The sequence below is a fragment of the Copadichromis virginalis genome, linkage group LG3 (genome assembly GCF_057382275.1).
Source record: "Copadichromis virginalis isolate Kocher_CV1m ecotype Utaka linkage group LG3, C_Virginalis_male_GT1.1, whole genome shotgun sequence".
Lineage (NCBI taxonomy): Eukaryota > Metazoa > Chordata > Actinopteri > Cichliformes > Cichlidae > Copadichromis > Copadichromis virginalis.
Genome location: NC_140620.1, coordinates 60,020,951 through 60,035,154, shown reverse-complemented (window position 1 = coordinate 60,035,154; position 14,204 = coordinate 60,020,951). Strand labels below are relative to the sequence as shown.

General features: G+C 42.3%; 1 protein-coding gene across 3 annotated transcripts in view; it reads left to right on the top strand.

Annotated features, from left to right (window-relative positions):
* The window catches only part of map4k2 (mitogen-activated protein kinase kinase kinase kinase 2), a 45,921-nt gene extending 34,902 nt beyond the window's left edge, over positions 1–11,019 (top strand). For all 3 annotated transcript variants that reach the window (XM_085451816.1, XM_085451817.1, XM_085451814.1), the window contains 11 exons: positions 349–428; positions 4,108–4,168; positions 4,248–4,371; positions 4,531–4,589; positions 4,674–4,777; positions 6,225–6,402; positions 6,491–6,562; positions 6,638–6,724; positions 6,807–6,877; positions 6,981–7,036; positions 9,504–11,019. In XM_085451816.1, coding sequence (XP_085307942.1) covers positions 349–428; positions 4,108–4,168; positions 4,248–4,371; positions 4,531–4,589; positions 4,674–4,777; positions 6,225–6,402; positions 6,491–6,562; positions 6,638–6,724; positions 6,807–6,877; positions 6,981–7,036; positions 9,504–9,591 — 980 coding nt within the window. In that variant the 3' untranslated portion in view covers positions 9,592–11,019. The remainder of the gene's footprint in view (positions 1–348; positions 429–4,107; positions 4,169–4,247; positions 4,372–4,530; positions 4,590–4,673; positions 4,778–6,224; positions 6,403–6,490; positions 6,563–6,637; positions 6,725–6,806; positions 6,878–6,980; positions 7,037–9,503) is intronic.
* Positions 11,020–14,204: the final 3,185 nt, after the last annotated feature.

Below are 14,204 nucleotides of genomic sequence, written 5' to 3'. Positions count from 1 at the left end.
TTTATGCAAGGTACGATGAAAAGGAGACTTCTTGTTTGAAAGGAAAGCTGTAACTGACTTAAATGTGGCTGTGTTCTCTTTAAGATGGTCTTGTTGTGCAGAGATGCTCTTTGTTACGTGTGCACGTCCTTCAATGTGTCACAATGAATGTGATGTGGCACTGTAGTGGCCAGGTGCCTGCACACAGCATGGGTCATGTGCGTGCTGTTGCCTGACATTGTAGCACAAAGAGGCACTCTTAATGGGGATAGCAGCCAAAGTGAAAGCAGGTCTGGTGTCTGAACCTTGTGATGCGATGGTGTTTGGTGCTGATGGAAACTTCTTTATATAAACACTTTCCCTACTTAGATCAGTATCTTATTCTTGGGGCAGAAGAAGGCATCTACACACTGAACCTTAATGAACTTCATGAAGATACATTAGAGAAGGTAAGATCGTAATTCTCTCACATTTATAATGCTTTAACAGCCATGCTGTCCACTCCACTTAACTGGCCTGAATCCTTTATTACATGTCCTGTGTTTAATGAGTATAATTGGTAACATTTTAATGCTTTTCATTGCCCTCCATTCTGGTGAAGTTATTGGAAAGACGACTTATTTGCAAAGCACCAAGGGAAAGTCAGCAAAGCAAACTTTAGCTGTGCACAAAATTAGCCAACAACAAAACAGAATCCCAAAATGAGCACAGAGGCAGGAGCTATGTGTGGAAGACATGCTACATGCTACAAAACAGGGATTAGAACAAAGATGAACAGATGGGGATCAAGGTACGGGCTAAAATGATTGGACACAGATGACGGCGATGAGAGGAAAAGGAGGGAAGACGGACAAAAACACGACACACCAGAAAACTGAGCAACACATAGACGAGACAGAGGTCAGACAGGGGAAACATCAGGGCTACTAGTAACACAAGAACATTAGAAACTAGAGATGGACCGATCCGATATTACGTATCGGTATCGGTCCGATACTGACCTAAATTACTGGATCGGATATCGGAGAAAAATAAAAAATGTAATCCGATCCATTAAATGTCACGAAAGCACCTCACAAAACTTGCAACACGCCGTAACTCACCTCAGAACGTTAGCACGTCGAGCAGTATGCATCACGTGATAGAGCAGCTGTGGCATGCGGGACCTGTCGGTGGTCTGGATAGCACACACCCAGGACACCGGGTGTTTAAGCTGCTGCCGTCTGGCAGGAGGTTCAGGCTGCTGAGGTCCCGAACAAATAGACTCAAGGACAGGGCAATAGCCCTGATCAATGTAAATAGCTGACCTGACTGGATACCTCCCTGGACTTTTTAGGGGGAGGTAACAATGTTTAAAACAATAACAATAATATTTATATTTATAACAAGGTGCAATAATAATTAATGTGCAATAATAACAGTGTGCAATACACATACACTTATTCTTCTTTTTTATACTAAGTTAATATACTGTGTTGTGTTGTTTGTTACGTTGTGATGTGTCATATCGTGTCGTGTTGTGTTATATGTAGTGCCGACGTAGGACAGTTTTTCCAATTTCATTGTACTACTGTACTATGTATGACTGTGCAATGACAATAAAGAGTTATCTTATCTTATTTGGAGCTTCGCTAGCAACCTGGCATTTCATCTCCGACAAAGTTATCCCCGAGAGAAGTAAAGCACGTGTGTAAGTCCATCTCTGAATGTTTGTAAAGCATTCCTGCGTTAAGCTTAACGAGCGACTGCCTCTCCTGCTGCTACTTCAATCATGAAACTGCTTAATGATCAGCTGATCGGCTTTTCTGTCACGACTCCGTCTCTCTTCTTTGTTTTTGGCCCACTTTGCACCAGAAAGAAGAAACCAGCGGCTGAACAACAGCAGCATGTTTAAGCTTGATAAGCTGTTGTTAGAATGTATTTAATATTACTTTCTAGACCTGGATCCTTTTCTACGCAGCTGACGGCTGTAACTGTGCAGGGGCGGATCTAGCAAAGTTTAGCCAGGGGGGCCGATAGGGCATGAACAGGGAAAAGGGGGCACAAAGACATACTTTTCTTTCTTATTCTCATTTAAAATGTCTGGCTGTTATTAAATAATTATCTGAATCTTACACCCAAAGTTTTAATCTGATGTAAAATGTATAGAAGTCCATTACTGTATATAGTAACTGTTAAGTCTAATATATATATATCCTAGTAAGCTATAGTACATTTTCCTTTGGGAAGGTACCATCTGTGCAGTCTGCAATTTTGTTGAAGAAAGATGTTGAATCTATTTAATATTTCTTGAAAAATAATTGATTTCTGTGCATTTTTTTCACACTGCATCAAATTAAGGTTGATTACGTTGATTAAGCATCATGAGGTGGAGCGTGAGGGGTGGTTCCCTATTTTTTATTTATTTATTTTTGTTGTTGCTGGGAGTTGGAACCCTATTAGTTAGGTTGCTTAATATTTACGCTAAGTACTCTTTAAAATACCAGAATAGGGAGGATGGTGTAGGTTTAAGTTTATTAGATTGATCAGTATTGCTAAGATAAGATAAGATAAGATAAGATAAGATAAGATGGAACTTTATTAATCCCTCGGGTGGGTTCCTCTGGGAAATTCGATTTCCAAAAAAGCACAGCACCGACAGAAGTTACAGAGTTATACACACACACATATATATAAATACAGAGACAATATAAATAAAATATACGAAGGGGATAAATAGAATAAATAGGAATAAAAATAAAAATACAAGTGAATTGCACATTTCAAGTATTGAGTCTATTGCACTGTTGACTATTTACAAAAGTATTGCACAAAAGGTATTGCACAGTGAGGTGAAGAGGCACTACAGCTTAGTTGTTCCCCCCTCCTTTGTCCTCCTGTCTCCCCTCCCTCTCCCCTCCAGAGAGGAGTTAAACAGTTTGATGGCGTGTGGGACAAAGGAGTTTTTAAGTCTGTTAGTTCTTGTCTTGGGGAGAAGCAACCTGTCACTGAACAGACTCTTCTGGTTGTTAATGGCCGTGTGCAGAGGATGCCTGGCATTGTCCTTAATGTCCATCAGTTTCTTTAATGTCCTTTTCTCTGCCACTGTCACCAGAGTGTCCAGCTTCATGCCGACCACAGAGCTAGCCCTCCTGATCAGTTTCTCCAGCCTGGATGAGTCCTTCTTTGCTGTGCTGCTCCCCCAGCACACCACAGCATGGTGTGCTGAACTATGAAAGATTTTTTTTGTATACAGTTATAACAGAATAGCTTTAGTGTAGTTGTTGTTTTAAACTTGAGTATGAACTTATACAAAATGGAGCAAGATATTTAAAAAAAACCAGTTTTGTTGATTAAAAAACACTATATCGGATTCATATCGGTATCGGCAGATATCCAAATTTATGATATCGGCATCGGTATCGGACATAAAAAAGTGGTATCGTGCCATCTCTATTAGAAACACGAAGGAAAGTCAGCTAAGACTAATACTTTCACAATATCTTATACTGAAATGGGTCAAAGGTCAAGTGGCTATATTCATAAGATGCTCGACTATCCGTGCACAGACGTGCAGGAGGAATAACTCGGTCCAGCGCAGGTTAGGTCTGCAGCATAAGATACTATGACAATATAACCCCAGTAAGGAGCGACCTCCTTAAAACCAGTCTATGCTTAACACTGCAATAACACTGCAAACCCTAAATCTGGCAAACTTCTCCCGATGTTTCCACTGAAGGGGTTGGAAGTTAAAAAGCGCCGAAGGTTAGGTTTGGAGTAAATCATGGATGTGTGCATGTGAGTGTGCGCATGTGTGTGCACGTGTTTGTGTGCAGCTTGTAGTGCAAACGTGCGTGCAGAATTCATGCAGACATGTGTAACTGGTCGTTTTGAGGTAGAAAAGAGTGATGCGCGGTCAAGCTGGTAGTTGAAAGTGTCAGTCAGAGTAGAAGAGCATTGTGTAAAAATGCAAGTAATAACAGCAAAGTGCAAGTCATTAATCGCATCACCCTGAAAAACCTGAGTAAGGAGTGCAGCTCCTGATGAAAGGAGGAGCACTGAAAACCAGGAAATGATGTTTCTGGAACAGTCTGATGACTGAAGCTGGATGTTTGAAGTCTCAGTGAACTGCTTGTCTTTTCCCCACAGCTCCTCCCTCAGCGATGTATATGGCTATATGTTATGAACAATGTGCTGATGTCCGTATCAGGTAACAAACAGCGTGACACAAACGGAGAACATTGTGTCCACTCGATAATATGCTGCTCTAAAAAGGCTCCATCCTGCAGGCAAGTCGGCCCAGCTTTACTCGCACAGCCTGCCAGCTCTGTTTGAACAGAAAGGACATCTGCACAAGAAACACAGCAGCCTGTCGCTCAGCACCAACCGCCTCACTGAGCGGATCAGTCTCAGGTACGACACGCCATCACAGATGCAGGGAAACAGGAGCTGTAGGTGCAGCAGTGTTAATAATGTCATGTATGATGCTACCACCTGATTTTGAGGAAGGAGGATACTGTAAACCCAATTTTGTCTGCTTGTTCTGACCTGGATATTCTCTGTTGGCCACAGAAAGTTTACCATATCTGTAAAGATTCCTGACACTAAAGGTTGTAGGAGGTGCAGTGTAGGTAAGCAATGCAGAGTTACTCTGGTCAGTCTGTTTGTTCACGGAGAACAACTGCAGACACTTAGTCCTGCTCTCTCTGTTTCAGCAAGAAACCCATACACAGATAGCACATTTCTGTGCGGGGCTGTCCCATCTGGCCTGGTTTTACTCTTGTGGTATGAGCCTCTTCAAAAGTTCATGCATCTAAAGGTTTGTACAGATATGTCAAACTTGCCACCTGAATAAATGTCTTCCTTTCTAACTCTACCCCGATTTCCACAATGCAAACCAGCCATTAGACCTGGATTACATAAAAGTAGACAGACAGCATATCAAAATCTGAAGCATGTCATTGTTTTTTTTAATAACATATGCATACTTTTTATTCAAGCCCAACAAGATTTTAGAGACTAAATAAAAGAAACGTTGTATAAACGCCGTCCAAAAACACCAACAGCACCTTCTCTGGGTCCAAGCTCGTGTAACTGAATGGTTACCATGTGTTTTCTGTGCTACAGGAACAGTGTTATCAGCACACAGTTCAACGCCAGCATGCACCATTAGATCACATAGCAGACTAATTGACAGGTTTTTTGTGAATGTCTCGCACATTTCATGAAGATAATGTATGTACTGTGAGAACAGAGCTCTGTGTTAAGCCTGTCTGCAGTCCTAACACAGTGCTGCTTGGAGAAACACGCCTGTGTCACAACATTATGGAAAAGTGGCATCAGTCCAAAGACGTGCAGTTAGGGGACAGGTTCATTGGAAACGATAAATTGCCCATAGGTGTGAATGTGTGCGAATGGTTGTCTGTGTCTATGTGTTAGCCCTGCCACAGACTGGGACCTGTCCAGGGTGCACCCCGCCTCTCGCCCTAAGACAGCTGGGACAGGCTCCAGCCCCCCGCCACCCTGAAAAAGGATAACCGGAAGCAGACGGATGGACGGATGATTGGATGGGTGGATGGATGGATGGACGGACGGATGGATGGATGGACGGACGGATGGATGGATGGATGGACAGCTGGGTGGATGGATGGGTGGATGGATGGATGGATGGATGGATGGACGGCTGGATGGATGGACGGCTGGATGGATGGATGGATGGATGGATGGACGGATGGACGGACGCACGCATGGATGGATGGATGGACAGCTGGATGGATGGGTGGATGGATGGATGGATGGATGGATGGATGGATGGACGGACGGATGGATGGACGGACGGATGGATGGATGGACGGACGGACGGACGCATGGGTGGATGGATGGACAGCTGGATGGATGGATGGGTGGATGGATGGGTGGATGGATGGATGGATGGATGGATGGACGGACGGACGGACGGACGCATGGATGGATGGATGGACGGATGGACGGACGGATGGATGGATGGATGGACGGATGGATGAGTGGATGGATGGGTGGATGGACGGCTGGATGGACGGCAGGATGGACGGACGGACGGGTGGATGGATGGATGGGTGGATGGCATCAGTTTATCTTTAATCTCAAGATTTGCTAATCATACAAGAATTCTGTTGTGCTGTTTTGGACGGTTGTATGAACAGGATCAGCTCCGGTTTAACAAGCATCACTTAACCATCATGAGAATTTATTTAGTTTTTCTTGTTTCCTTGGTGACTGTTTCACAGCAACTCGCCATCAGACTCCCAGATTCTCTTCCGATATTTGAACTGCTGGTGTTGGCAACAGATGAGTTTCCTCAGCTGTGTGTTGGAGTGAGAGACTGTAGTAATGATAAACCACCAACCGGCCAACAGCTCAGGTTTGATATTATAGAGCTGAACGGCGCTCCTGTTCCAGTGCCAGGTAGGACCGTTTCTGAATTTCTCTGCTGACTTCCTGAAGCTTCAAGCTTCAACTTGTTTCAACAAGCTTCCTTCTTTCCGTGCATCAGGAGATAGTGGAGCACTCAGAGCCGTGCAGGTAACCCAGCTGGACCGAGACACTGTTCTCATCACCTTGGAAAGTAAGTCCCCTCGCATATTGTGAATCCTTCAAATGTCTTTCATGCTCATTCTCAATCTGTGTACCGTTTGGACAGGAACTGTAAAGGTCGTGAACCTGCAAGGACTTCCATCCAGACAGCTGGCTGCAGAAATAGTCTTTGACTTCCCCATTGAAACACTAGGTAGAAATGATGATGTGACAAACAAAGTGAATGAGAGCTGATGTGTGTCCTGAAAGCTGAGTGACACCTCCTGTTCTGTCAGTCTGCTTGCAGGATAGTGTGCTGGCGTTCTGGAAGCATGGCCTCAAAGGGAGGAGTTTCCATTCAGATGAGGTGATGAACTAGTAAATTCATCCAACGTTGGCTGAGCTCGTATCATGTGCTTATCATATTAGTTCTAAGTCATTACACATGTGAATTTTCACTTTATGTGCAGGTAACACAAGAAATTACAGATGAGAGTCGTGTGTTCAGAGTTCTGGGAACAAACAGGTATGTTAACTGTATGCTGACAAGAACTATCAATCACTGTGAGAAACTAGTAATCCTAGTACATCAGAAGTAATCAGGATAGTATTTTTCTTGATACTATTGTTAATAGACCTGGAAGTGATTTTCAGAGTAGCATGTGGAAGTAGCATGAATACTGCTAGCATTAATGGTAGCATTAAAGCAGGAGTCACACTAGAGTGTTTGTTCTGTTGGTTACTCAGATCCAAGGATTTAGGAAATGCAGCCTATGTGTTTGCATGCAGCCCTCCAAAGAAAAACAGCCATTAAAGTTACCAACTACCGTCTACCTGACACTTTGTACAGAAAACTACTTTCCTTAGTGCTAATTTTCTTTATGCTAGTGCCAAATCACAACAATAGTCACTTCAAGACACTGTATATTGTAAGGTAAAGGCCCTGCAATTATGGTGCACAAAGGTGAAAAACTCCCTTTTAGCAGGTGAAAACCTGAACCAGGCTGGGGGAGGGGCGGGCATCTGCTGCGATTGGTTGGGGGGGTGAGAGGAGGAAGACGGGACAAAGACAATCTGGGGAAGAGAGCCAGAGAATATTCTCAACTAATGATTGAATGCAGAGAGGTGTATAAACAGATAGTGAGTGAAAAGGGCGACTGAAGAAGAAACACTTGGTGCATCACGGGAACCCACCAGCAGCCTAGACTTAGGCTAACTAAGGGAGGATTCAGGGAAGAAAGGAAAGTTTGAAGCCTAATGTTAAAAGTAGAGAGGGTGTCTGTCTCCCAAACCCAAACTGGAAGCTGGTTCCACAGAAGTGGTGGCTGTAGTTCAGGTGGGGGAGCAGGTTACCTACTCCCCGTCTACATGCCAGATATCCTGCATGAAAGTTGCTCTCCAGTGCATCCGTCAGAGTATGAATGGGTGTGAACGGGTGAATGAGGCAAGCTTTGAGTGCTCAGAGTAGAAAACCACTATATAAGAACCGGTCCATTTACCATTTACCAAGAGGGGCCTGGAAACCAAAGGGTCTGGCTCCCATTTTACTTTTAAATACTCGGAGCGAAGTGCTCTAATGGGGTGATATGGTACTATAAAGTCATTAAGATAAGACAGGGGCTGATTATTCAAAACCTTTTATGTGAGGATTTTGAATCTTTTATTCTGGAGCCAATAAATGTTCTGTTTCTAGTCCCTGTCAGGACTCTCGCTGCAGCATGTTGGATTAACTGAGAGCTTTTAGGACATCCTGATAATAACCTCAGCACTTCCTTTTGATCATTTTTGTGGGAGGAGGGGACATTAACACCAGGTTTTCTCAAACAATTGACACACAACCTGTGAAAATGAATAATTTCAGTAACTACAAGTGTGTGTTTACATTTGGATCGTATAGATATCTGGCATTAAAGCTCAGTCTTCAGAAAATGTCCTTTTCTTTTTGATTTCTTTCAGAGCAGTCTGGAATTGATTTTTGACTAAATAATTAAAACTAATAATAATATATTACTATATTATATTACTAACAAATCCAGGACACCCCTGTTGATCCAGCAGCTCTTAATGAAGTTTGTAATAAGAATCGTGGTGAGTTCATTAGAAATATTTCGCAATTTCTTTTTTAAATCAGTCATTACTAAGTGCAAAAACAGTGGGATTATATATGAGAAGGACGGACTCAAAGACTGTCGTGTATCACATATGTATTACATCGATGTCCAAAATCAATGCATCATTAATGAAACTGAAACAAAAGTACTGAATTTCATGTGGAAGACCAAACCTCAGCATTCAGGAAAGTCTTATACAGGAGCAAAGATAATGGACGTTACCCGGAGTTTTCCACTGTGAAACCAGGAATAACAGCTTAAAAAAGTTTCTGTGATCTAAATCATTGTCAGCCTGGCAGGCAAATAGCGTGGACACCAAAGTTTGTGAACGTGATAACCTGAGAACAAAGACATGTAGGATTTTAAATCGGTACCATAGGTGTGTCTACTGGGAGGCTGAGGCTTAGCGCTGCTGGCTGCCAGTACTAAGTATTATTATACAACCCTTATTTAGTTGATCTTATCTTCTTTCCTTGTGTTTCAGTTAGTTTTTACTCAAACTGGGTGTAGAAGGAATCCCTGCAAAGGTTTCTTTTTCTTCTGTGTTATGTTTTATGTATTTCTCAGCTCTTTGCTTCCTTTTTTCTACTTTAAACTTGTTTGTATGCTGGTGTGTAAATGTTCACACTTATCATAAAGTTTAAAAAAGTAGTAGGCGTGGTGATGAGCAGGAACAGGAGTAAAACTCCAGTAAGTGTACCAGTACTGTACCAGTGTGTAGCATTAAAGTCAAACTACAGTGGTTGTAGTATCAGTAGAGTAGTGTTAGTACTAGAGGTGGGAGGAGTAGAAGCAGGTGGAGGCACTGGCTTTAGGTTAGTACTGCCTTTCTCTGGTTCTCCTTTACAACTCATCTCCTTCTCATTTGCTGACAATGTGCAGAGACATCATCCTTCAGAGCACACCGACTGATGACCCGTCAGCACTGAGCAGCCTGTACATCCTGACAGGACACGAAAGCAGCTACTGAGAGAGGACACGGGGCTCATTCGACGGTGTTACCAAAGAAAAGCACAGCCTGTCTGTAACTGTGGGGTGGAAACGATGCTCTGTTTCACTGAGGCTGTGCCAGGAAACGGTTCAATGCTGGGAATGACAAATGTTAGGAAGGTATCCTGCTGACTGTCCAGCCTTCACCTGTACACAAGACACCTGTCAAGGTCCTCGCTGGGGTTATAGTTGATAAAGCTTTCTAGCTTTTCTTGTCTATTCAGCTTACCTGCTTAAATCAGACCTTTCTGTTAAAGCTAATGCAGACTCCACTGATCCGCCCGCTCAGTGTGGACGGGAGAATAACCTGAACATGGCCTCTGGGACATCATCGTACTGATGTTATGAAGCGCTCAGTCAGGTTTTCTTCTTGATCAGACTGAGGGGCAGACTGAGTGTGTTTTGGTGCCTCAACATTCAGTCATATTCTGTAAAGCCATTTTCTGTCTGCATGCTGCACATAACCTCTTTGGACCAGAGTGCTGTGACACCTACACCTTACACCTGCAGGAGCTGCTCGGCCATAGAAAGCTGCTCTGTGAAGTGCACGGCTTTTTTGCCAGTGTTGATTTTATGGGTTTAATGTAATAACTAATTTTTCACATCATCGTCTGAGTCGTAATCCCAACGAGGAAACCTGGAATGTAAAACTTGATGGACGCTCCAGCTGAAGAGTGAAGTGTCAGACTTTTAATGGATCTTTCAAGCATTAGCGTACTTACAATGGCAGAAACAGTGCCACGTCTAAAGCATAGGAGCCATCTTCATCTCATTCTTCCCATTTCATGCAAGTTTTTTCTCATCCTCAGATGGACAGAATTTGGTTTGCTGACTTCATTCAGTCACACCATACTAGAGCATAAAAAGTGGAAATAAACTGGTCAGTAAGAAAGTGTGATGCTTGAAAGTATAGCGTAAGGACAGCAGCAGCACTGCATTTACAGCTGATATGATGACTTCAGCATCTTTAAAGAACTGTGAAGGAATTATCAGTGCTAACACAACCTTAAGCACGTGATGTGACCGTATACACTGCTTACACTTTCAGTATCCTTACTTAAAGAGAACATCTCAGAAAAAAGTACAGTTAGCAAGAAGCTTTGAGAACAAGGCAGTGTTATTGTATGCTAACCACCGTGGTGGTGTAGCTTGTCCTGATAAAAAGTGAATGTGGTCACATTATACTTGTTAACTAAAATGAAAAAATAAAATAATTCCACTACATGGGTAAAGATATTTATGATATTTATGGAAAGGATACTATAAAAGTAACACTGGCCTTTCCATGAGAGAAACTTGAAGTACAGTATGCATGTTGAGATTAATGTTTGTTTAATATGTTTTTGCTACTATGTGAAGATGTGATGTTATTAACAACACAGAATAGACAGAAATAAAGATTTTCATACTCTTGGAGTTTTATGAAGAGTTTGTTGGGTTGTTCTTCTTTGAATGTGTGGATCGATGCTTCTGCGATTTATATCTTAATCCTTCATCCATCCATTCGCTTCCGCTTATCCTTTTCAGGGTCGCGGGGGGCGCTGGAGCCTATCCCAGCTGTCATAGGGCGAGAGGCAGGGTACACCCTGGACAGGTCGCCAGTCTGTCGCAGGGCCAACACACAGGGACAGACAACCATTCACACTCACATTCACTCGCACATTCACACCTAGTGACAATTTGTATTATCCAATTAACCTATCCCCACAAGCTGCATGTCTTTGGACGGTGGGAGGAAGCCGGAGTACCCGGAGAGAACCCACGCAAACACAGGGAGAACATGCAAACTCCACACAGAAAGACCCCGGCCTGATGGTGGAATTGAACTCAGGACCTTCTTGCTGTGCGGCAACAGTGCTAACCACCGTGCTGCCCTTAATCCTTCAATTTGTAAAAAACATTTTGAATTCCGTTTGAGAAGATAAATGAAGGTTCTTGCGTTCAAGTGGAGGCTCTAGCAGACTGAGAAAGTAACTGCATAACTGTGTTATTCCTGCACCCATAGCAGCAAGTAAGTGAAGGCAGTGATGAGCGCTGATGAGTTCTCAGATCACTCAGTCAGTCTCTGAACGTCACCTTTATTGTGATCGCGCACTTTAAGCTTTCATGCCTGTATTTTTGCACAATTGTGATAATACTGTATTGAAAGAAATCTGTGCACAGACGAACATGGGGTGGCTTTGCTCAGGTAGTAGAGGAAGGTGCTTCAATCCCCGTCTGCATGCCAAATATCCCTGGGCAAGATACCAACGCAGAGTTGCTCTCCGAATGTGTGTGAACATTACACAGAAAGTGCTTACAGAGAAAAGTGCTTGCGTACACCTGAATGAGGCAAGTTCTTTAAAGTGCTTTGAGTACTATATAAGAACCAGTCCATTTACATCGCCAAAGCACTCAATACTCTCTTTACGAAGTTCTCTGTAGTTTGTTTCTCCAGCACCATATTTGACCGCGGTCAAGTGAGCCCTCACTTACGACCACACAGTCAAGCCAGCCGCACCTAAAATGTTGTTGCACTATTCTTATGCATATTACGGTGCGGGTGCCGACTGGCTTAGAAATGCAGTCTTTTGTGTCCTGACACTATTTTACTTCACAATCCACTCCCAGTTTTGGTTCATCTCCACTTTTCACCCTGTGATCCACAGCCCAAATTACTGTACGATTCAGAGAAAATTTACAGTAAAATTTACCCTATATACAGTACTGTACTTTTAATATCCTCATCTTTGAGCTCAGATTACACAAAAACTGTAAGAGGTGACACTGATATTTCACTGGATTCTGACTCTAGGCCATCTCCACTTTTTACCCAGTGAGCCACACCCAAAATTACTGTACTGTTTCTGAGATTGCTGTGTTAACCCTCTCAAGGCAGGCGTTGCAGATTTGCAACAGTTAAAAGCTAACAACCTGATCACCCCACATACATATTTTATGAGTTTTTTTTACTCAGAAGTACCACTGCAGGTATTCTTTTGTGCATTAGCAACAAAAACTTAATTTGAGCCTGAGAGGGTTAAGCATGAGTATGACAAAGGCTAAGAAAATATACTGCCTACAATAATATCAAATTTAAACAACAAATTACAAAATTGCCACACCTGCTGTTATTGCCAGGTGTTCGATAGAGCATTATTTAGTCATAAAAAATACATATCACTGAAATATCATCAGTAAAAGAAATACTCTCACTATGTAAGACATGTTAGCAAATTCAGTTAATAGTCAAGTCAAGTCAAGTTTATTTATAGAGCACATTTAAAAACAACCAAGGCTGACCAAAGTGCTGTACAGTAAATACAGATAAAAATACAATAGAACACAATTTCGTAATAACACCTCGCTGATAAAAATAAAATAAAAATATATAAAACAAATAAATTAAACCTTTCTAAAAGCCAATGAAAAGAGGTGAGTTTTAAGAGCGGTTTTAAAAGTTTCTAGGCTTTTGGAGAGTCTGACGTGAGGAGGTAAACTGTTCCACAGTCTGGGTGCAGCCACAGCAAACACCCTCTCTCCCTTTGTCTTTAATTTATACCTGGGAACATCTAAAAGCATCAGGTCGGCTGACCTCAAAGATCTCCTGGGGCGATAAGTACTAAGGAGTTCTGACAGGTAAGAAGGTGCAGTGCCATTTAAAACCTTAAAAGCCAGCAATAAGATTTTAAAATCAATCCTAAAGGCAACTGGGAGCCAGTGGAGAGAGCAGAGAACCGGAGTGATGTGGTCTCTTTTTTTTGAACCGGTCAACAGGCGAGCGGCAGCGTTCTGCACCAGTTGAAGGCGATGTAGACAGGAACGATCTAGGCCAGCATAGAGGGAATTGCAGTAGTCCAGCCGTGAAGTAATAAAAGCATGGACCACTCTTTCTAGATAGTTCCTGCAAAGGTAAGACTTGACTTTGGCTAAAATCCGCAAATGATAAAAAGATCCCTTAACTACAGAGCTAATTTGTTTATCAAGTTTAAAAGCATTGTCAAAAATATCACCATTAATAAATAATGTATCAAATCTATACAGATGTTTGAAGGTATAATGCAAAGCATGTTTGTTTCTTATGGCTTACAAATGTGTTTGCCTTTAACATAATTTACATTTCATTTATACAGTTTCACAGACGAAACAAAATAGGTTTCCTGAACTGTTCTTCGTGGCCTAATTTTGAATCCTTCTGAGGGGGATGCATTATCCATGAAGGTGGGAAATTTGTTCGTCGATCTCTGACCCTCGCTGACTCTGACGCCTCCTAATTCTGCTTCCAGCCTTGCTGATTAATTTGTTGTCACTGATGCTGTCACCAGTTGTACACAACATCTCTGTTTGTCCACCAGTCTAATCTGTAATTCAGGTGAACCCAGAATTACCTGCATCTTTGTAATGTTTCAGAAAATATACATTATATGTTGATGGGCTTTGTCCCACTTTTCTTTCCTTTATAAGTAAGAATCTCTGTGGTTTTAATGACAATTCATATACAGATTGTGGAGGACATTTTATTCAACACTCAAAAAAGTTCCTCACCAGCAGACTGAAGTACAATTTCAGCCCACAGTTAATAAACCCATCCAATGCAGCGTTATCAGAGAAATT